The sequence below is a fragment of the Lepisma saccharinum genome, chromosome 16, assembly GCF_977018435.1.
Source record: "Lepisma saccharinum chromosome 16, izLepSacc3.1, whole genome shotgun sequence".
Lineage (NCBI taxonomy): Eukaryota > Metazoa > Arthropoda > Insecta > Zygentoma > Lepismatidae > Lepisma > Lepisma saccharinum.
In genome coordinates, this window is record NC_139244.1 from 8,573,095 (window position 1) to 8,596,473 (window position 23,379).

A 23,379-nucleotide genomic window follows, 5' to 3' on the forward strand; every position below is an offset into this window, starting at 1 on the left:
ATATCAACAGCGAGAAAAATAGAAATTAACAAATGAGAAGGACGCACACATATATAACTAATAATAATAATAAAAATAATAAGAAATAAACAATAATAAAACAATAACAAGGGTATAACAAATATTAATTTCTCTTCAGCTGCTTGATGCACGCATTTCTGAAAGCCTGCTTAGATAGATGGAAGCCTGGAGGATCAATTAGTGTATTGTACCTTGTTTGTAGCCTATAGAGAAGTGACCTTTGTTCTAGGGATAGCCTTGAGGTTTTTGTATAAAAGAAGTTGTTGCATTTGCTGTTGGAACATGTCAAGAATTTTGTATTTGGTATTTTGCTTGACACCCTCTTATAAATGTAACTTAAAAGGCTTCTAGCAGTGCCTACCAAGAGACAGATTCATCTGCCAAAAGTTTTGATAATTAATCCATGATCATCTTTGCCACTCCGCAAGTAGGCAATCTCCAGCTTCAGAAGTTATGGATTGGTGCCAGTCTCACTGTAGTATGTCTGCCAAGTGCATTCCAGACATTCAATGAGATTTAGATCTGGAGAACATACTCACCACACCGTACTCTCGGTTCCCTTCTCTAGAAGCATATTGCCCACGCACTGAGCTCTGTGAGAGAGAGCATTGCTGTTCATGTAAAGGAACGTTTTATCATTTGCTGCTGCATGTGGCATGACAATGAGTCAGCGAGAATCTTGTCTCCATACTTTCTGGACTGTCAAACCACCAGTCACGTCCACCATAGTGGGGTGTTTCTTGCATACAAGCTGTGTTATATTGTGTTCTACATTCTCTCTATATTAAGACTTGTCGATTTTTGAACTGTAGACAGAATCTCGAAACATCCAATAACAAAATGGGTGGTTTCCGAAAGTCTTAACTAAATGAACGAATTCAATGAAGATAACTGGGCTTGTGAACCTGGTGAAAACAGTTATTTTACGGACTTATGGGATGCTCTAGTCGAAAGGGCAGGTGCAACGTTTTGTTTATAGAAAGTTTCCGCAGGGCATCCAGCAGAAAGCATGTCCTTCTATATCATTTTTTTTTCTTTGGTTTTACTAGTGGAAGTTTTTTCTATTCTGCCGTCGAACAACGTCAATAACACAAAAGGAGACCAGCAGTGAATTTTTATATTTAACTATCTAAGTATTTATACACCACAAAATACAGTATTAATATTTATTAAAGGCCAGGCACCTGACGTCTGCGGTTTACAAACGATTCCGGAATACACAGATTAGTCAGCTTCTGGTGTGAATTTGTTGAGATATTAGACCAAGCTTAGTTCTTAGAGGTTATTTCACAGAGTACTTACGTCTTCGATGTAACTACTTCGCTATTTACTTCACTTGGCGATAAACACGCTGAAAAACACTAACATTGAACACTTAGGGGGAGTTGGGGGGAAAGCACAAATCTTGCTGATACCGAGTTCGACGTCTTCAATCTTCTAATCCTCCTGTCATTGGTTCATAATAAACATGTAGCCTCTCTTCTTCAGTAACCTTTTCTCAGGTTCTGGTAGAGATACTGCACAGGCCGATAGTTCACTCACAGTTTATTCTTTAGACACTATCTCTCTTTCTGGCAGAGATCATGGCCGTTAGTTCATTTACAGTTTTTCACAGCCCGCGAAACCAATAACCAACGTAACACGGATCCTGACCGTATCAATGCTTGACTCGAACTGTCTTCTCTGCAACTACATCAACCGTTCGCTAGAAAAGACGTTAGCTTATCTTGCCCCGTTTTCTCGCCAGCGAGGGTGGGTCAACTTTTATAAGGGGTGCGTTAAGATCGGTTGCACTTCTGGCAGAAATAAACACTACTGCTGATACTGTTACTAATTTTAATCGCATTTTAAGAATAGTTGAGGCACACTCGTCTTGTAATGTTGCTTTATATCGCTCTCTGTTTATTCCAAACTAGTGCAGTTTGAAGCCATTATGCACACACATTGTCTGCAAGTAGTAGACGATTCTCACCGAACAAACAAGCCTCTTGGCTCGTGCATTTCGAGTGAGAATGAAGTTCACGCATTCCACGAAATCAGACTTTTTGAACCGCATAACTAAATGCATGAAAGCACTTATGGGATGGTCAGTTGCCATAACTCGTACTCGCGTGACTTTCGGAACATGCCCAATGTGATTCCCCTCGGTATGCTCCCAATCATGAAATTCATCGCCCAAGTGTTTTAAGGTTCATATGGTTTTGTGTGGTAAAAGGTACACATACTATCAGCTTACATGCACAGATATCACCTCCATGAAGGTAATTGTGGATAGTTTGCATATATATCATTCATCCAATTGCGGTACAAAACACATGGTGCAGTTCTGTTGCATTTTGCTGCATGTTCTGAGGAGTTGGTAACAATATGTAATGACTGGTCTGACATCCTTCAAATATTTCCTGTCATTTGAAAGCCAGTCCAAAATCAAACGATGACACTTTGTGACATCACAAGGTCTAATAGTGTGGTTCACTCTCTCACCTTACCCCATCCAGCTTTTGCAGCATTCCAATTCAACACTTCACCACTCTTCACTAAACGGAAAGTCCCTTCACTGATGGCAGAACACTGAAGCTCACACAGCATCAGACTTCTGTGATAAGTGTGATTCTTCTTTTTGACATCACACGTCTGTGATGGAGGTGTCTTATGTGCCACTGATCTAGCCTTTTCTACTTCTCGGTTTGTTCTCTGGCAAGTGTAGCACATTATGTTTCTTGAAACACAATTTTACTGCAATATTTTTAGTCCCCTAATTGTTTTGAACTGTGTAGATAAATTGAAACTTGCATGTTGATTCAGTAAATAGAATTGAATAAAGTGGTGTTTGTTTGAAACAACATGAGTTTATTTTTTTTGACAAAATCATTAAGTTAAATACCAAGTATAAAATGGGTACCTGGAGGAAACTCTGGGGGGGTAAAGGCAGCCAGTGGTATGGTGCTGATCACATCACCCCCACCTTCAGCCGTGATCAAGAAAGTGTGGGCATCTTCTTGGCATGGTGCAAAGCATAGGAGCACTTTACTTTTACTTTACCAAGTAAGAATGAATTAATTATTATTTGTGTGTATGATTTAATGGTAAGCACACGGGTTGGTATTTCGCTGATGAAAAGGTCTTTTATATGTACCTGGAAGGCCTGTGATCATATATCTGTCGAATGATCCAAAAATACCACTGTGAAATTCCTACAAAACCATAAATTCTGCAGCTAATTAATTGTTGGTTACCCTAAACAACAGCTAATGAAGAAATCAAAAGATACCAGTTACTGTCACTACATTTCCATCTGAAATTACACATTTTGATTTGCAAATTTGAAATTTCCGTATAGACCTATGTTGCATATGAGCAGCAGTGGTAGTAACTACTTTTGTTAACATTAAAGGAAGAATAGCATGGCTTTGAATGTCGAGAATGAACAACACTTTGCATGTGCCAATATATTGCATACAAATGGGTGGAAAAGGGTTATTTTGATTAGTCTTATAAGAAGTAAAAGAAGATATTTTCCCATTAATCAGTGTTTTTATCATAGGATAGAAGGAACAAGAAGATAAATTTCCAATAAGTTACAATAAATAAATTTTGAAGCTGTATGTTCCGTGATAACTTTGTTGATTTTTGGAAGATTTTGAAGGGTTTTCTCTTTTATGTCCGTATTTACAGTATTTTGAAACTTGGTGATTGTATGCAAAACCCACTATTCATCATATGTTAATGTACCTGACTGCACAGTGCCAATTTACTACTTGCTAAATGGAAACTATAGATAGTTAATATAATTCTTGAAGCTTTCCTGGTGGCGAATAATGAAGAAGTTTTCTCGGTCAATGAACCAGGTAATTTCCCTGAATATGAGAGTAACGTTAGCTCTCGAAAGCTCGGAACCCTATCCGAAAATTACCTGGTTGATTGCCCGAGAAAACCTCTTCATAGATAGTTAAAGTTTTAATCATTCTCTTCTACTTCAGCCAGAGGTAGTGCATGACGTTGGTAGAACTTTTTGGAATGAGCTTGTAATTTTAGAACACCATACTTAGTCATCTTGTAACATCTTCGTAAGTGAAGATGTGTTTCTTGATTGCATTTTTGTTGTTCATGAGTACTGTATGCTTTTCATCTTCTATAGTCCAGTAAGCATGTGTAGAAAAGGTTCTACTTCTATCCTTTTGTGTTTTCAGAATTTACATTTACATGAAAATGTCGAAAGTTTCTTGTTTTGAGTAAATCTATTGGGCGAATATTATTTAATTTCGAGTTGCCCACAATCAAAATTCACATGCATATATTTTTGCGGTTCTTAAATTTTGTTTCTTCGAGTATAGATGGAGAGTGATGAGGACTTGCCATTTTTAAAATTACCCACTAGGGAAGAGATTTGCTATGTGCAAATTAAGGGATTATGATTTTCATCTCCACTACCCGCATCTTACTTTTGTCTCTCATTATCCAAACATCTCAGTCGTTATCTGTTCACAATGTGATAATGGTTTGATTTCTCAATAAATTTACCAGTGCAGTATTTTGATGTAGTGTCTGTAATTTGTTCCAAGTATCATATATGCATATTGCTCTTTCAGTTCCTTGTATGAAAATTATTTTTTGTAAAACGCAATACATCAGCATATTTTTGTTACACACATTGCCTAGAGATGAACATATTGAGGTTCTGCACAAAATATTTACCATTTTCCTCTCGGATATGTTATTACTAACAGTATGTTTCGTGTATTGTTAGTTTAATTTTATGCCACATTTTGGCTTCTCTTGGTTTATAACAGCAACAAGGAAAAATCTGGGATTTGAACCTAAGAGAGACAATTCTTAGTGCTCTTTGCTAACCACTCCATGGAGGTTTGCTGTATCTGAAATTATAAACATACCGGTATATAAGATAATATTAAAATATTTTATATTATTTAATAAATAGATTCTACTTATTAAACATAACATAAACATAAATATTTTTTTAGCCCACTGTTATAATTGACATAAAAATAAGATAGAATCTAATCACTGTGTCTCAACTGTATTTTAACTTGTCTTTTTCTTCATCTCAAGAAGACACTAGATGTTGAATTTTAATTTTCTTTAAATGTAATTTTCACTTCATTATGGAAGTTTTATGAACATAACTTTAAAGTTGTTAACTTGGGTTTGTGTATAAATTAAGTTGCTTCTTTGGTACAATTTTCTTTATTGCACAGCATGTGTTTCTTTCAAGACAATCTTGCAAATGTGGTGTATGTATTAGGACTAATCACTCTTGAAAACATGCATGTTTATGGTATTGAAAGGTCAAGGAAATAAAATTGTACCACAGAAGAAACATAATTTACACATAAATCAAAAGTTAAGAAATGAACCCTTTGGTTACACGAACAGTTGAAGAAGTGTTATTAATAAGCATCTTAACCCTCTGTTAGGCACGTGGGGTTCCAGTGTCCCCATCAATACCCATTGCGAGATTGCAACACTGTGAACTATACTGCACATAGATGCTTTTGTGTAGCTAAACGTTCTTTATCTTTGTTCTAAGCTCAAAACTCAACTGTGTTGTTCTGGTGCACTTCTAAGCCACGTAATATTATGAAATTTATGTCAGTGGCATGCTTGGGGGACTAAATACGTAACAAGACAAATATCAAAGCATAGAAAGACCAGAGTGCACGGCAGATTCAGATGCTACATGGAAGTGGGTTAGTGAAGAAGGGGAGGACACGTTGACATGTGTTAGTGACTAAAGTGACCACACGACCAAAAGTGAACATGACACTGCTTCGGTAGTTACATATTTTGGGACTATATCCCAAAATATTGTGTGATGTCATGCCTCAAGCTGATTGGCTGGCATGTTCAGACCCTCTAGGAGGAAACGAGCATGGTTAGTCTTGAGGCAACCATTACGGGGAAAACGGCAGTCACTAAGCTCTGACTAACAGCATGTAACCTTTTCTTAGAATTCTGCACACTCTATTCACACCTTGCCCATAATTATTTATCAATTTAATATACTGGGGATTCAATTGTGCGATGAATGATTTACAAAGAGCAGGTTTTTACACTAGTAAAATGGAAATTGAGTATAGAAAATTATTTACATGTTGGTTGTTAATTTCTATGAAAGTACAGTTTGACTGTTAAAATAAAAAGAAAATATCAAATTTCCTGATTTTGAATTTGTAACTAATTTGCTAGAATAATGGACTCTGATAACAGCCTGCTTTCACTGTCCCTCTGTATGTCAGGTCCTGCTTTAAGCTGTTGATGTAGAATGTGTCAAATCTGAGATATGCACTCTTTTTACAGCTAAATTACAGCGCATGGCGGGACAACTGTCTCCCAAGCGTTCGACTGACGTTAACTGTATAATATTACATCACTTAGAGAGTGCAGTAGAAAATTGCAGATCTTTGAAGATAGACAAAGAAAGAACGTTCAGCATGCATGTGCAGTATAATTCACGGTGTTCCATACCTTAAAGATAAATATAGGGTTTGGGGGACAGGCGTAATCCACGTGCCTAACACAGGGTTATTTAGATTTTTAATAAATTGCCATGTATCTGTTTTGTTTATGGTTGATGTGATGGTTTTTGTATGTTGCTAAGAGTTAACCGAATAATGTTGAATTATGTTCAATACTTTGCTTTGCATGTAACGATTCTTTCTCTCTTTTGTAGGGTCTGGTTTCCCATCTGTCATCAAGTCCAACGAACACAACTGTGGGGGCAAGTGGCGGCGGAGGCACAGTTGTATAGCCAGGTCAACCCACACCCTGGGGGTTTTGGGTCCCTCCTGGTGGTGGGGTTGCGAATTTTTCGTCTCTTGTTGTTCGTGATGGAACAAAGAACGGGTGATATAACAAAGGCCTCATTGTTGAAGCTGGCCAATAGGGATGCTGTGCAGTCATTGGGCTAGTGGTCGACCGCACTTTTGTCGTCCAACACTCTTGCCGATGGAGGTTTTGGGAGGTGTTTGCGAGCATGGTAGAGTCCAAAAGCTAAAGCTGCAAGAATAACATGGACAATCACAGCATCTTCTAAAAAAATGTACTCGATAGGAGAGCATATCCCTATGCATGAGTTACTTTTTTGTTATGTTAGAATGCAGAACACTATATGATTTGATTTTTTTAGACAACATTGTATGATTTAATGCTTAATATCAAGCCTCTCATAAACTGCCATTGCGTGGTACTGATTTTCCCATTCGCACAATGTGTGTGAAGTGGCTATTAATTGATGTTTTTTTTAAAAAAACATTCCATGCTGTTCTTCAGTAGAATTTGTAATTTATGTGGATTTTCCACTACATGTAACAGCCAAAGAAGTAGCAAGTAAGTAATGTGTGATGCGGTGTAATTTATTTTTTAAGTCATGAATGCAATAAGTATTTGCTCTCTTAAGAATAGAGATGAAATGTGGCAAATTTAATACTGTAAGTTATTCTGTATTAGTGTTCATTAAAAAAATGAAAAGGGGTGTTAAAAATAATTATTCAGTATCTTATAATAAGATATTAAAAAGGAATTAACTTGTAAAATTTCTCCAATAATACAAAATTTGGTCTGCATGCAGTATATTGTCATAAGGGGAAGATAGTGTTGTTTGGTATTTGTCTTTAAAAATGTATAAGTGTGATCACAAGTTCTTGTTTGAAACAAAAGGGAAAAATAATTCGTGAGAGGTTTACTGAAATGTCTATTTGGAAATGATGATGGTACCATATTGGGCACCTCATGGAAAAACTTCTTTGGTTTTTGTAACTTAGAAGTGCTAATGTGAAAACTAGTGAACTTACACCTCGTTCTATTAATCTAGTTATAAAATCCAAAAGTACAAAAAATAACGAGATTTTTTTTCGAATTGGGCAAATTTCATAATGCAGTTCACCTATATTCATGATAATAGTAGATGTGAATAGATATCCCCCTTCCAAAAAAAAAAAGTGCTTTGTCTTGAACTGGTCTTTTTGACTAAATTTTGGTCAAAAACCTTTTAATCCTGACCGAAACTGCAGATGGAATGTTTTCATTGCAGTCTTTGGTGTAAAAGCTGTGATGTTGCTGTGAATGGTGTAATTTCATTCACCTCTCAACCTCAGTGAGAGGTACGGGGAGTAGGCTGTAGGTGTTAACTTTGTCATCGGTTATCTTATGCACATTTGGCAATATCTGAGATAACTATTCTCAATGGTGGTGAATCCCTCCTAGGTCTGTCTTTTGAAAAATACAAGTCCCAGTTCGGTTAATGCCATTGCTGGGCCGAAAAAGGTTGCTCACTCAACTTTTATTTATTTAACTTCCATAATTGTTACTTCAGTCTTGTATGTATTCGGGAAAACAATTTATCTAGGATATGTTGAGACATTTTGTTTGTTACATTTGTATGTAATGAGATTGGGAAACAAAGAATTAGTGTGAAAAGAAATCATTTGCTCATCACTGCACTATTCCAGTATATCTAATTGAATATTTTGAGCAGCAAGCGAGAGCAGGGTGTAACATGGATGTCTGTCATGTTGTAAACCCAGGGAAACATACTTCATGTTGTCTTTCAATCTTTGTCACTGTAAGAAGCATAAATGGTATTACATTTTTGGAAAAATCATTGTTCCATGTGATCAGCATGTTTCGTTGTTCCTGTGGTCTGTATTTGAATACACAAATAGCAATATAAAATAAGTTACCAGTTGGCTATATTTATACAGCAATATTTTTTTTTTGTGGAAGGTTTAAAAAGAAAGCCTGTAGAAAAACTTCAAACAATTACTTGTATACTATGCAATATTCTTGTATTTTTCCATAGCGGTGTTTATCAAGAATCATAGTATTTCATTTTTTTGATGTATTACATCAGGGGATACAAATTATATATTCCAGTAAGTTGTCGAAGAGTTGGTAGCAGTTGAATACCACAATGAATGCTTGTATCAGTTGCTTGCTAAAAGTTTGCAGAAGTACTGAGCTTCAGTTGGTTTTGCAGTTATACTTGATCAAATTTTTTGGTAAACCAAAGTCTATAATGTGATAGTAAATTCAATTTTCTTGTGTATAAATTTTCTGCACTTAAGAAATCACAGCACAATATTGCACATTATATTTGTGCAGTAAGAACTGATTGGATGCTGTAACAAAATCACTGTGTTTAGGTGTGTGTAGGGTGCACTTTTTTAAACCCAAAATTGAACAAAAGAACATGGGATGTGGCTTACTACTCCAGGATAACTAAAAAAGTCAGCACTTTATTCTTAATTAAAACCTCCCGTATCTTGTAAAAATTGTTGGTATAGTTAGTCAACAAGCATTATTATTTGTTAATTTCTTGAACATAATGGCACAACTTTTTGATTTAATTTTCAGTTGTAACTTGCCTGCATTCAACTCTTCACAAGCCCAACTGAAGAATAGGAATGCTATTCCACCCAGCACCATTATCTTGGTGGGTGTGAGCTTAGGAATTTAAAAAAAAATTGTCTTATTTTTAAACATGCGAGAGACCCGGGTTCGATTCCCAGTGGGGGAGAACCAGGATTCTTTTCACCTGTTCAAGCAGCCGCTGTGTCCACCCAGCATCGCATAAAGTGTGTACTTGGAGGAAACTCGAGGGGGGGGGGTAAAGGCAGCCAGGGGCATGGTGCTGATCACATCACCTCTCCACCTTCGGCTGTGATCAAGAAAGTGTGGGGCCCTAACCCCCCAATCCCCTATATGCCTTCAATACATGGTGCAAAGCACAGGGAGCACTTTACTTATTTTTAAATACAGCTTTTGATTTGATTGTGTTGGTGTTTTTAGTCCACTTTACGCACAGTAAGGCTAGTTGGGACTGGACCTACAGTTTAATGTGGCATCCGAACCACTATGTGCCTCCACCAGGTATTGAACCCGGGACTCCTTGATTACAAGGTGACGATGCTACCACTGTGCCATCGGGAGACCTATTGTTTAAATACAGCTGTGTCTTCTTTCAACTTTGAATGAAATTGCAAGAAAACTTCTACAAAAGGTACTTCTCAATAATAATAATGGTAATAATAATAAAGTGGAGCTTATACACACATAAATATGGTGCTTGTTTTTACTCAACGATCCAAAACCTATTATTGCCATTGAATTAATGACTGAGCTTCATGCAGGGACCACAGTTTGGTAGTTCTTCCATCATAATTATGATGTATCATTACAATTAATAAGAACTATGAGCCATATTCACTGTTCTAGTTCCTTTCCAGTTAATGATAAATATTTGACCAGCAGTTGTTTAGCTCAAGAAATTGTTCTAGTTACATAGAAGAAGAAAAACATTATGTAGCTTTAACCATCTTTATAAAGCTGATTTCACATATAAGATTAAATAGTTTTTCAGCATTTCATAATTCAGAACCAGAATCTCAATATATGTATGGTATCTTAAGGACTTGTTGCTTGCCAAATTTTATAAGCTGTTATTAATGCAACTCATTCCTTGTCCATTTTATATATTTCTTGCAATATACATGTGTATTTATGGATTTAAAATATATTGCAACCAATATATGTATAATAAATATTTACGGAACATTTCACAGTTTTTGTGAAGTGTAGTTGACAAAATGGAATGTATGTGTGCAGAAAAGTGGCTCAATATTAACTGGAAAGCACTTATAATTGCTAGTGATTCTGTTAGAAATTTTATATTTCTCAGTTTCAATTTAATTTTACTTCATAATCAGTGGAATTTCTTATAAATGTAATAATTTGTCCATCCAGGTGTTTACCAGATCACGTTAATACTATTTTAATGCATAAAAGTATTTGTTCACTGTGGGTGACTATTACAGCATTCCCTTCCAGATATTTTTGATTCAATGAATTTAGATGTAATTAATCAACAATAGATAGTCCAAAACTAACAAAGTATTTTCCAAACCATTTACAAGGATATGTCACATGTAAGGAATTGGATGATCCGAAGATTGAATGCTATACATTAGATTTTCCAACTCTTTTCTGCTCATGCAGAATCTAGAGTCCCCTTTTTTTTTAAATAGTTACATTTACAAATATTGTACATTTATTTTGATCCATTTTTAAAATTTCATATACTTAAGGTTAATGCAAGGGAAATCTAAAAATGATAATATGTATTTTAGAATTCACGTTATTTTGAAATATTTCTGGAATGTTACAGTTCTTTGTAGTGGAAAGATATTAAGTCATAGTTAAAGAACTACATGAAATGAATAGCGATGCACTTAGCACAAATATCATAAATATCAGGAATTTTAGTACTGTAAAGTCTGGGAGGTATTAAATCATCGCACGTAAGTCATAACAGAAGTAGAAATTTACATTTCAGATTATGGTCAATTTCAAATTAGGCTCGCCAAACTGTGCTTCAGAAGTTGTTTCCTGTGTAATAAAATTGTAGGGAGAAAAATGAAAAACTTGAAGGTACAGATGTTGAATCCAAGCAAACACACACATAGGCATTGTTGTTGCAACATTAAACTTCATGAACCGAAGGGAAGGAAAGAAGGTAAGCTTCAGTGGCCATGAATGCAATCTGTATGAAAACAATTTCATCAGTTTCAACAAATATTTTTTCAAATACATAGTAAAAGCTTACGATTCTGAGCATCATTATGCCTTACCATGCCTGCCACAACAGCAGCAGTACACTTCTCCAGTCAGCTACTGTTCTCGGAGCCAATCAAAATTGTGGTTCTAATTTGCAGACTTTCCCCTCTTTTTCAACATTATTGACATGGAACGGGCTTACATTCTGTGGACTTATTTACACTGTAAGTGGAAAACACTCTGTTGTAAATTTTGCTCATGTGAATATGGTAGAAATATTACTGACAATGGCTTTTTGTGAAAATTAAAGACTAATTAAGTACAAGCATAATTCAGTGGGTGGTAGCGTCACACAGCTGGCCATCAGAAGAGGAGGACCACAACCAACCAGCATGTGCCCTGTTGCATGCCATGACTCGTCTGGATCCAATTCTGATCGTTGGGCCTTGGACGAGTCCCAGATAATTATCTTCCATCACCTCCTCTCCATGATGATAGAAATGGGCAATTCATGTGCCTGCTTCCTTCTATGGAAGCACCTTCTCTGGTATCCTCTCTCTGCACTGGATGGCTCAATTCAAGGGATATTTAATGAAATTATTCTTGTCGAGACTCCATGCTGTGTTGGTCTTGTGCTTTGGTTTTGAGATGTTAACTACATGTGGAGGCTGAGGAATTGGACCATACCAACTCCTTGCTCACATGGACAACCTCGTCATGTGGACAGCCAGGGAACATGAACACTACAGTGAGTGGCACTGTTTAAAAGTATAGGAAGTTCCCAAGGAGAATGTCGACATGTGACACATGGTGCCATCTTGTCAGCACTAGGTTACTTCCTAACCAAGCCAAACCAACTTCGGGCTTCAGAGCCAGTCCTTATCCCGATGTTAGGAATTGAGTTTGTCAACAGTAATCCATCATCCGTACATTGTGGATCTGCTGCAGACACTACTCAAAGTAGGAGGGTATCTGCCAACATGTTCAACAGGAACATCCCCCCTAGACATCGACAAGTGTCAAGGAAACATCCTTCTACCTAACCACTTCAAAGCTGGCTGCAGATGAGAGAGTGACCACACTTGAGAAACTCGACCTGCCTGTACCCACATTTTCATTTACAGCTGAGATATGACTTTCTGTGTTTATTTTATCAAGGCTGTAATATTATGATAACCCCCTCATCGACTTGGACCTTTGCAACATTTGTGAGATACGTGCATGCACAGTGTTGCTGTACAACATGGACAAACACTCACACTCGTGGAGAATTCACACCGAAGCAACACGTGTTACTTGGGAACAACAGCAACAACATTTCACATCGTAGCAGCAATAGAAGCTACGTAATTTCAATTGGTGAAATTCTTAAGCAACACATGTCGCCTGTCACTTTGGTGTGAATTCTCCCTCAAAGTGCATAGAGAACAAGGCAAACAACATCTCATCTCTTGCTAACAATTTGCATGTTGCCTCGTTTCAAGGCTATCAAACATTTTATTTGTGCAACCACAAGGTACAGATTTGTAGTGCAGGATGCAGACAGTATAAAAACTGCAACTTTTCGAGGAGTCTTGGCATGAAAACAAATCCTTAAATAAGCTAAACCTTATTAATGATTATATAATCGGAAAACTAACCTTTTGAGAATCCATATTTAATGTGCAGCATCATAATTGTTTCCTACTGACGACTTTACTAAATTTTTAGTTTCTCAGTTTTTATCTAGCCAAAGATCACCATGTATTTAATCTTCCTAGGTGGTATCTTTCCATTATGACTGAGAACTTAGATTTGTAGAAACAAAAGTAGTTTTAGTAGTATGAACTTTCATACATTTCTATCACAACTGATAGAAACTCAAACAGGACAGAGATTGCCTTACAAAAGGCTTACAGTATTATAAGTAAGACTGGACAGCATTCCTAAATGTAAAGTGTAGATGCATTTTTCCCTGTTAGTTTGATAGTTTTGTGTATACAGACAAATTTATTAAGGAATGTTGCCTTGAAATTTTTTTTTATAGAAAGGCAGCTTAAGAGTATGTACAGACAGCTAAGGTGAATATGTTTTGTCTTACACAGAGTGACATGTGATGGTTATATTTTTATCGAGGATGGTGTTTTAGCACAGCTTTCCAATACCAATTTTGAGTTGTAAGGGACTTACCCTTTTTTCTTCAGGTGAATTGTGCCTTTTTTGTCAGGTTACTTGTGTTTTCAGCATTTTGATGTTGTCTCCTTGTAAAAAGGTTACCATTTACTTTCTTCATTGTTAGAAGTGTATATATGTGTGTGTGTGTGCGCATTTTACATGCATGTAAAAATGTTGGCAGATTTCAATTTTGGTATGTCATTTTTTTTTTAGAAGAGAGATCAGTATATCTTTAGGGGTGTTAATTTTTAATGGGATCGAGGGGGGAAATTTTGTGATTAGGTGATACACCATGTTACACCCTGTGTTAGTTTTTATTCGTTGGTTACTTTGCAAGAGGATGGTATGTATTTCGTTAGTTTGTTGTGATAGTCATTTGAAAGTTGTTTGAATTTTGCTTTTTACAAAATTTTTATCAATAGAAAGAATATAAGTTAAAAATATCCAGTTTTTGTTTTATGCTTTAATACGATTTTTATTGTGCAATTATTGCTATTATTATTGCATTATTTCTGTAAATTTGACATTTGTCAGAAACTGCATAAAATGTTAACCTTCAAAAGAAACATATTCTGTTGAGGGCATTGTTGATAAACATAGAAATTGTAAATGAATTGTAAGAAAGTGGATAATGATTTATTTCATTTGCTTGTTTGTATTTATGTAAATATATATAAATATATATATATATATATATAAAATAAGATAGATATGTACATTGCTTGCATAGGTATGAGGTTTTGTAAAGCTCGTTAAATAAAATGTCAAGCAGAAGTGATAACTTCATTCTGTTGTACTGAATTCCACAGATATGTCACCTTTCACACTGAAAAAGCTTTGGAAATAATGAATATTTTATTAACAGATGCATATTCAGTTATTTTTCAATTATCTGTAGCCCACAGGCATTAAATCATAAACATAATGAGTAAGAATGTAGAGGACACATTTTTTACTGAAATACAGCACATAACACATTTCTGACCTATTTTTAGTGTGGATCATTGTTTTCCAGAACACAACTTAGGTTATTGGCAAGATTAGTTCACGTTGATATGGTACATGCAACATTCTACACAATGTTGTGCAATTACTTTACCATTTTTTCCCCATACATTTGATGGAGAAATTTGAATATTACTTTCTGCAAGCACCGGAAGTGATAGCTTACAATGACCATTCTGCGCTCGTGGATATTTTGAAATCTTCTCAGATTCCGAGCCACATAAACAGAACAATAATAAACATGGTGACCAGGTTTCCAGTTACCATAAAATACATCGCTGGTAGAAATAACGCAGCGATTGAATATTTGTTGAGGATCGAAGCAGGATTTTCTGAGGGAGAATTACATTGGATCTTCTGATGCAGAAGAGAATTATCTGATAGAGGATATCAAGCCTGAAGAATATTTCAGATTAGAGAGCCGGATGGGACTATAATGAAACACCATGAGATTCCTAAAGATCAAGGCAAAGTGTATCAGAAATTCGACCGGAAGCAGAAAAGGAAAACTGAAGCGATGTTTGCAGATGCAGCTGGCAACACTGTAAATGGAAGACAGATGGACGGACGGACAGAAAGAAACTTCGCCGCCAGTAGATCTTAATGATAAAGAGATGTGGAGAAGAGAACAACAGAATGATCCTTAGTTTAAATGTAGAAGAAATTGATATAAAGGATGCTCGAGAGAAGAGAAAATTGGATTTTTATCCGCAACATTCCTGTCTTGATGATGATGCACTGCTTTACCATTTTGTTGACAAAAACACTGGACTTTATCCACCGTTTAGCTCCAGATTGAAACTGTGGGTACCAGAGACGTTAAAAGATTGAAGTACTTAAATCTTCGCATGATGTTTAGCTGTTAAAGATTAAAATTTTTGAAAGAAAGGCTGTTGGCAACAGACGCCAACCAAACATATATAAACTCCCAGATGAGAGGGGGGGAGGTCGGCTGTTGGAACTGAGACTTGGAAGGGAGAGGCTGTTTTTGCTTCGGTCAGCTAGGACCGGAGGACAGATCTCCCGCAAACGTATGATGTAAGAGATTGGATTGCCGGGTAAGCTAGTGCCTTGGTGTCCAGTTTACAGGTAAAAAGGTAGTTTGTACTGGATGTTATATTGAAGCAATTATGGTGCACCGGGCAGCTTAGTGCCTTGTCCTTGTCACCGTGGGGGTTGAGAAATGTAGTTACTAGCCTGGCCCCCACACTTTACTTCCGCACTCGAGGTTCAGTGCACTTCGTACTCTACTCAGATTTGTCTAGGGGTATCTTTCTTTGTAGGACAATGCACGTGGGTTTCTACAAGTCAACATAATTATATAATTAACTACAAGAGACAACGGATAACCTTGAGGAAACCTTTTTGATCAGGGGTTAAAAGACCTTGTCCAGCAACTGTGATATGAAAAACTGAAATTTTGGATATTTTCTAATGTTTAATTAACGTAAATTTAAATATGTACAAGTCTTATCCAAACGTTCATTTCTCTAATTATCAGGCCAAAACTCTAATTTTAATGTTGAAAATCTCTATTGTTTCTAACTGTGCTTTATATTTCCTGAATTACACTAGGTAGACCTGCGTTACTCCAAGAAACGTCTTAACAGGCACGAGGTCGCTCTACGTGTACATTTCTCAACCTCCACGGTGACAAGGCACTAAAGTGCCCGGTGCACCATAATTACTTGAAAATAATATCCAGTACAAACTACCTTTTTACCTGTAAACTGGACACCAAGGCATTAGCTTGCCTGGCAATCCAATCTTTTACAGCATACGTTTGCGGGAGATCTGTCCTCCGGTCTTAGCTGACCGAAGCAAAAACAGTCTCTCCCTTCCAAGTCTCAGTTCCAACAGCCAACCTCCCCCACTCTCAACTGGGAGTTTATATATGTTTGGTTGGCATCTTTCAAAATTTTTAATCTTTAACAGCTAAACTCCCTACCTTTTCTTTGAACGTTCGGAACACGAAGAAAGAACAGAGAGCTACATGGTTTTTATACATAGAATATATACGAACCTAAAAATGCATAATAAATTGAGATACATTTATCACATATACATATTTTTATACACGTAATTACCTAATTAATCAACATAATAAATATTTCAATAAGGAAAAAAAAAAACACTTGAACTGACACGGTGGCAGGGTAACTGATTCCCCTCCCCAGCTTTACAATTCAATCTGAAATTTAAATTTCAGTCTGTGTGAATTGTCTTGGTCACTGAGAAAAAGTTAAGCACTGAATCTTAAAAATAAAAGTTCACTGAGAAAGTTATTTTCACTACACATCACAATCGTCTCTGAAAAAGAACGTCTCGATTATCCTGGCACCAAATTTCCTGTTTTCACACTGATTCTCCCCCTGGAATCCTGGAATCTCCTGGACATTTCATCCATTTGGTCATCAGGACTGCTCCCAGGTGCAGACGTATTCAGCTCCTCCACCTTCCAACGAACATGTCCAGCTCCCTCTCTAGGGTCGACTCAGTCTCTCCTCAGTCCGTCCGAAGAACCTCCGGCTCCTTAGTCCCCTAGTCCTTGCATCTGGGACTTCTGCAGTACTCTGTCCGACGCCTGCCGAATCCTGCTTCAAATGCTTTCAAAGGTTCGATCACACGAGTTTAAAATGGCTTTCCATTTTCCATCTATAGGGAAACTTTCCCTTCCTTTTTCGGGCATCGAACTGCTATCCTTCAGCATTCTCTTAGTGATGATGTAGAATTTTTTTTTGTAAGAAATGAAAAAAACAAAACATTTTGCCCTTTAGAAATTGTTCTCAAAAACCCCCATCTCAAAAGTACTGAAAATTTTAGAAAAACAGTCTTATTGTACGTACCTGCAGGAGGTGCAATCAGATGGGGCATAAACTTGGAAGAAATTTATCAAGTGCCCTCAATTTTTTTAATTTTTACTGTAAAGTATCACTGGCAACACTGTTTCGGTACTTTAGTATTATACTATCTCATTTGTCTACCTTAAATTATATTCCCCTCCCAAACATGAGTCATTCGGTTAGGTTCGGTTCCATCAGAGAATCGTAGTTGGCGGAATACGATTTGGAGGTAGTCTGTATAAAATACTAAAGTACCAGTGACGTGCACTGAGGAGTAGCTAGTCTAGCAGAGATAGATCAATCAATCTCAAATCTCTAATTATTTTCAAATCACAATATTTATTGTTTTGTTGAAGCCACAGTTCATATACAACACTTTTTTTCACGCGCTTTTCGTCCCTCCGTGCGTTCAGCGGCCTAGCTCGCTCTTTCTCTGCCTCACAGTTCCAGGTAGAAACGGGTTTTCGAAGGGAAAGGGAAGATTTCTGCCTCTACCTCCCTTGCCCCCTGGCCCCCGCTGCAATGGTTGAAAGCCCTTGCTTTCAGGTCCCTCAGTCTATCTCCTATAGGACAGATAGGGGATTGGTTTCCATTCGATTCCTTTGTAAATCCTCTAAAGAACTAAGGGGAAATTTTTCTGCAGTACTTCTGTCCTCTGTATTTACACTACTTTTTACACGTTGTACAATATGTATGTATAATATGGGATGTACTTTTATCATTTATGCAATTGGAACGTCTCATGTGCAGACAAAATTTTATGCTTTTTTAAAAAAAATATGGAATATATAATGATTAAATAACAAATATTTGCTCACGCTCTCTCTTGCTCTCGTTTTAGTAGTGTTTTATTTAAATATACCAATCTCTTGGCCTCCAATAAAAAAATGGATAAGCTAAACAATCATAAATACGGATGTACTTATTTGCGCAAGAGAACGCGCGTTCTAATTCTTGTTGTTGGTTTGGTTTATTTTACTTCCCTTTTCTGTCACATTTGGTTATCGCGAAAATGAGGATGAGTGATGATATAATGAAGTTGATGAAGGGACCTCACAATGAACAATTCAGGCCGGGATTCGTGACGAACGTGCATTCTTGTTCTTATGTGTTGTACTCTGCCTGCAGTGAATAATGAGAAAATTAGAAATGAAAAATGTAGCTATCCCAGAACTGAAAAAGCCAAATGAATATTATTGAAGAAAGTAGAAACATGGTTTGTTTAAATTTGTGTTTTGTTACCCATCGCTTTTTCTAGCTGTATAGATTTAATCGGAATAAGTATCTAAGAACTTGGAAAGTCGTGAGGGACAATCATAAACAGAGAATTCTCTCCTGATTTCACAGTGCCCTGCAGATGCACTGGGAGGAAATTATTTGTATTTTCTTCTCTCTTCCATCACTTTACCTAATTTCTGCCATGACGATGAACGTTGATTAAATTAAACGGGTTGCAAATAAACACTCATGCAAAGGCCATGGCTCCAGATGGGAAAATTATGGAAATCAAGCAATGCAAAATTTTTGAAAAAACGTTAATCATATATATAGATGGTATTTCAAAAATTCAATTGAAAATTACTACTCAGGAGAAATGCAATTTGCTTTACCGATACCCACGTATCCGAATGGTTAGCGCCTTCCTCACATGTTTGTTGTCGGCTGACCTCCGTGGGGGAGTGGAAGTGGTCCCGGATCTGTACCCGATGGAGGGATATAGTGGTTCGGATCCCACATTAAAGTATAGGTCTAGTCCCGATTAGCCTTTCTGTGTATAAAGTGGACTTAAAACGTCAAATCAACCAACTGTGGGGGAGTGGTTACCACAGCGTGCTACAACACCAGCAGTTCCTGGTTCGAACCCCTATCTGGACATGGGTGTTCTTTGTGTTTGTCCCTTCATTAATTTTGTCGTATCATCTTCGCGATTAACAAAATGTATAAAAAAGCGAATCAAATAAAATCATTCATTGATTGAGTGTTTGATTTGGTTTATTTTACTTCGCTTTCCGCCATATTTGGATAATCGCGAAGACGATATGATAAAATTGATGAAGGGCAAGGGACACACAAAGATCACCCATTGTCAAGCCGAGATTCAAACCCGGCATCTCTGGCTCAGTAGTCAAAAAAAAATGGCGTCTGTTGTTTCTTGACGTCTACCTAGAGAGCTCGTAATTATTTTGTAGTTTTAGTGGTAATAAGGTTAAAAGTATCATTATCTTATAGAATATACGGTATATGAAGAGCGGCGGTAAGTAATAAAATATTTGAAGAGCCCAGAAAACTGAAGCAAGAAAAGTAAATAGCAAAAATGTTGCCATGCACAAACTGCGAAGATCTGCGAGCTGAACTTGCCAGCAAAAACGAAATTATAAGGATTCTAGAAGCCGATCTCTTACTGCTCCAAGAAAATAAAGTGTGTGAAGAAACCGTGTGTTCTTATCAAGAAAAGTGGAGTGATGTAGTTAAATCACGTTCGTCGCATTGCAAAAACCCCCGTCTGCCGAGCGGAACTTACTGTGGAAAAAATTTCCCACGTGAAATACCGGTACACAAAAATCGGTTTTCAGTGTTACAAGACTTTACGGAAGGAAAAACTTCCAATAACGACAAAGAATCTGGAGCAATAAAGAAATCCGTCACAAAGAGGGCATGCAGCTACAAAGTGAAGGTATGTAACAATGGATCAAAACGTGTGAAAAGGAATGATACTAACAACGTAAGGAACATTGTCATATACGCAGACAGTCATGGGCGCAATTTAGCTCCACAAATACATGGACTTACACCAAACATGCGCTGCAGTGCTATTGTGAAACCTAGTGCAAGGACTGAAGAGGTCACAAAAACGGTAGTTGAAGATGCAAAAACGCTGGGTACAAAGGATAACGTGGTCATAATAAGTGGTACAAATGACGTCTCAAGAAACAACGCAGATGCCATCATCCCAAATCTGTTAAATACTTTACGAAGGCTAAATCACACTAACATAATCATTGCAAATATTCCCCACCGCCATGACTTAATGAAAAGCTCGTGTGTAAATTCAGAAATTACCAAAGTAAACCGTAAATTAGAGAAAGTATGTAAAGCCTTCAAAAATATCAAACTTTTGGATCTCAACTCAATGGACAGGGCACTCCACACGCAGCATGGCTTGCACTTTAACAGAAGAGGAAAAAATCGCATTTGTCAAAGGATCATGTATATAGTAAATGAAGATCATACAGACTGTTCTACCATCCCTCTCCCTTGGAAACAAACTCCCTCTACAGTAAACGTGGAATACAACACAGTGCTAATTACATGCAACAGTGGTGATAGTGATACAGAAATGTTTCAAGAAATGCCAGATGCAGGCAGTGGTGATGATCATTATATGGAAATATATCATAAAGTGCCAAATGGATGCAATAGTGTTAATGGTGGTAGTGATGTAGAAAAAATTCAGAGTTCAAAGCTAAATACACCTCGTACATTAAGATCCTCAGAAAGGGTAAAGCGTGTGCCCCAAAAATGGAATGAAGATTTTTTATGGTAAGTCGTAACAAAAGTGAAATAAAAACTACTAAAGAAAGCAAATGCTTCTTCAAACTAAAAGGTAAAACGACAAATCCAGAGTGTCTAACGCAGCCAAGTGGCAATTTTAGCATCGCTCATTGTAATGTGCGGTCTCTTGTACCAAAAATTGATGAACTACAGTGTGTTACATCACTGCATGATTTTGATATTGTCGCAATCTCTGAAACCTGGACTGATGCCTACACGCCAATGGCATCTATCAACCTACCAGGGTATCAGATCGTGAAAATTGATCGGATGCATAAAACCGGAGGGGGCATTGCCATTTACATGAAAACTGAACTGAACTTTCGCATTGTAGGTTATAATGACTTGGACAACGGCAGTGATGTTGAATATATCAGTATTATTGTAAATAATAATAGTAAAAGAATAGGTGTGTGTATTATATATAGAGCACCAAACATAGCGTACACAAAACTCTCCATTGTAGAAAATCTACTCTCTGAGCTATACCCTTGTGTAGACACCCTATTGCTGATGGGTGACGCAAACTGTGACTTCTTAAAACGCGAATCAGACACCATGTATTTAAAAGCAATTTTTAACACATTTGGCCTGACTCAAATTTAATCGACAAACCCACTCGAATCACAGCAAATAGTAGAACACTCTTAGACTTCATAGCAATAGATAATACTGAACTTGTTCACAGGTCGAATGTTGAAAACCCTATAGGCACCTCTGATCACTGTCTCACATATGTATCGTTGGTTTGTGAGAAGCCCATAAAGCAGATGAAATACATTACATATCGTGACTTTTCTAATTTTGATAGTGATAAATTCGAAAATGATATGAGAGCCGTAGATTGGGAATTGCTGAAACCTATCCATGATATTGAAGACAAAATAAACTATTTTAATTCAAAAATCATCAGCGTCTTTGAAATTCATGCACCTACTAAAACGGTAAGGGTAGGTAAAAAATATACTCCATGGATCACAGATAATGTAAAACTAGTAATGAAACTCAGGGATAATGCCTTACGTAAATTTAAACGAACAAATAACCCACACGACTGGCTACAATACAAGGATCTGCGTAACTTCACAACGTCAATTACAAGGCAGGAAAAGAAAGCATATTTCACATCCCATATAAACAGCAGAAATATGAACACACGTGGTACCTGGCAAAAATTAAAAGATTTAGGTATTGTTGATAAAACTACAAATAATATTGATGCCCTTCCATCTAATCTTAGGGATGCAGATGTTATAAACAACCATTTTGTTAGTGTAACACAGAATCTCAATTTTTCTGAAACACTTATCCAAGAACAGTACAATTACTTCATGACAAACAGGAATGAGAATACCACAGATTTATGTTTCACAATTAAAACAATAACAGAACTTGACATATATAAGGCAATACATAGTATACACTCAAATGCAGCTGGAGCTGATAAAATCACAGTTAAAATGTTAAAGTTATCGCTTCCCTTTGTACTACCTGCACTAACACAAATCATCAATTTCTCTATTTGCACTGGAGAATTTCCCTCCGTATGGAAGGAAGCTCACGTAATCCCACTAGCAAAGAAGAAGAATATTCAAAGTCTTGATGACCTCAGACCAATAAGCTTGCTGCCTGTTGTCTCCAAAATTATTGAAAAAGTAGTGTGTCAGCAACTCACCAAATTTGTTGATGCGAACAATATTTTACCAAAATTACAGTCAGGTTTTCGCAGTAAACATAGTACAGCCACTGCACTCACAAAAGTAGTAGATGACTTCCTTCATTTCATGGATGAACGGTGTGCAGTCATACTAGTCCTCTTAGACCTCAGCAAAGCCTTCGATAGTGTACGGCATGATCTACTTTTAGCTAAACTCAGATATTATAACTTCAGCCCATTAGCAATCAAGTGGTTCAACTCTTATCTTACAGACAGACACCAGAAAGTACAAATGCCTGGCACTCCACTATCATTTTCAAAATCTGTGCCAATAAAAACTGGGGTGCCTCAGGGATCAATATTGGGGCCACTACTGTTTACTTTATACACAGCAGACTTATCGAGAGCAATACAAACATGTACATATCATTTCTATGCTGATGACACACAGATATACCTACCTACCACGCCAATTACAGTTAGACGTGATGTTATGGTCCTCAACGATGAATTAAAAAGAATTTCCACCTGGTGTGACTCCAATGCACTGATATTAAATCCCAAAAAATCCACATA

At 36.9% G+C, this 23,379-nt stretch overlaps 1 protein-coding gene across 2 annotated transcripts in view; it reads left to right on the forward strand.

Moving 5' to 3' along the window:
* The window catches only part of LOC146000245 (WD repeat-containing protein 20), a 44,614-nt gene extending 33,561 nt beyond the window's left edge, over positions 1-11,053 (forward strand). For both annotated transcript variants that reach the window (XM_083137669.1, XM_083137668.1), the window contains one exon: positions 6,713-11,053. Coding sequence is in view for 1 of the 2 variants with exons in the window: in XM_083137668.1 (XP_082993794.1) it covers positions 6,713-6,790 (78 nt within the window). In the remaining variant the exon portion in view is untranslated. The remainder of the gene's footprint in view (positions 1-6,712) is intronic.
* Positions 11,054-23,379: the final 12,326 nt, after the last annotated feature.